This window comes from Mesitornis unicolor, unplaced genomic scaffold, assembly GCF_000695765.1.
Source record: "Mesitornis unicolor isolate BGI_N332 unplaced genomic scaffold, ASM69576v1 scaffold35616, whole genome shotgun sequence".
NCBI lineage: Eukaryota > Metazoa > Chordata > Aves > Mesitornithiformes > Mesitornithidae > Mesitornis > Mesitornis unicolor.
In genome coordinates this window covers 1-814 of record NW_010192316.1, presented here as the reverse complement: position 1 = coordinate 814, position 814 = coordinate 1, and the positions used below count along the sequence as shown (strand labels likewise).

At 65.0% G+C, this 814-nt stretch overlaps 1 protein-coding gene across 1 annotated transcript in view; it reads right to left on the bottom strand.

The window, feature by feature from the left end:
- The window catches only part of SCLY (selenocysteine lyase), a gene marked incomplete at its 5' end in the record, with an annotated part of 2,742 nt that extends 1,976 nt beyond the window's left edge, over positions 1–766 (bottom strand). The window contains 4 exons of the mRNA XM_010187048.1: positions 1–19; positions 91–218; positions 347–508; positions 667–766. The exon at positions 1–19 is cut by the window's left edge and continues 173 nt beyond it. Of these exons, the coding sequence (XP_010185350.1) occupies positions 1–19; positions 91–218; positions 347–508; positions 667–766 (409 nt within the window). The remainder of the gene's footprint in view (positions 20–90; positions 219–346; positions 509–666) is intronic.
- Between the last annotated feature and the right edge of the window lie 48 nt (positions 767–814).

Genomic DNA, 814 nt, shown 5'->3' with positions numbered 1-814 from the left:
TCTGCATCCCAGGGACCGTCTGCTCCCCCTTCTCAAGACCCTTTTTGCGAGATGTTCGCACCCAGTCCCCCTTGCTGCTCACGGACTCACCATGATGACCCCAGTCTCATTATTGGCCAACATGATGGAAACCAGGCAGGTCGCTGGCCGGATGGCAGCGAGGACGTCATCCACCTCAGCGCGCCCGCTTCGTGGGGACACAGGCACGAAGGTGGCTTCTGTGACCCAAGAAACAAGCCCTGGTGTTTGCTGGGAAGCCTGACAGCGCCCTGGACTGCCTGGGTCCCGCTGAACGGGCAGGAGAGCTGTGCAGGCAGCTGTGCCCTGCGTCCCCCCTGCCACTCACCCGCCAGGCTCTCCTTCACCAGCTGCTCCAGCGGCAGGCGGACAGAGTCGTGCTCCACGCTCGACGTCACGATGTGTGGTGTCCCCTGGCTGCCCCCCGGCTTGGCCTGCCGTTCGTGGAAGTGCCTGCAGGCAGTGTGAACCACCATGTTGTTGGCCTGGGGAGAGGAAGGCAGAGGGGAAAATGAAGGCCCAGAGGGAGCATAGCGGCCTTTGTCCCCACCCTCCTCATCACTGCTTCCTCCAGAGGAGGTGGTGGGCAGGGGTGCCCGGGAAGGGAGATCACCACCCCACAGAAGGGCTGTGGCTGCTCCCACCTCCCTCCCCCCGAGGTGAAGACAATGTCCTCCGAGCGGCCTCCCACCATCCTCGCCAGGCTCTCCCGGGCGCTGTCGATCAGCTCCTTCGCCTTCCTGCCTGCAGGACGAGACCCCGCAGCTCCACCACGGGCTCCAGGCTGGGTCCGGCC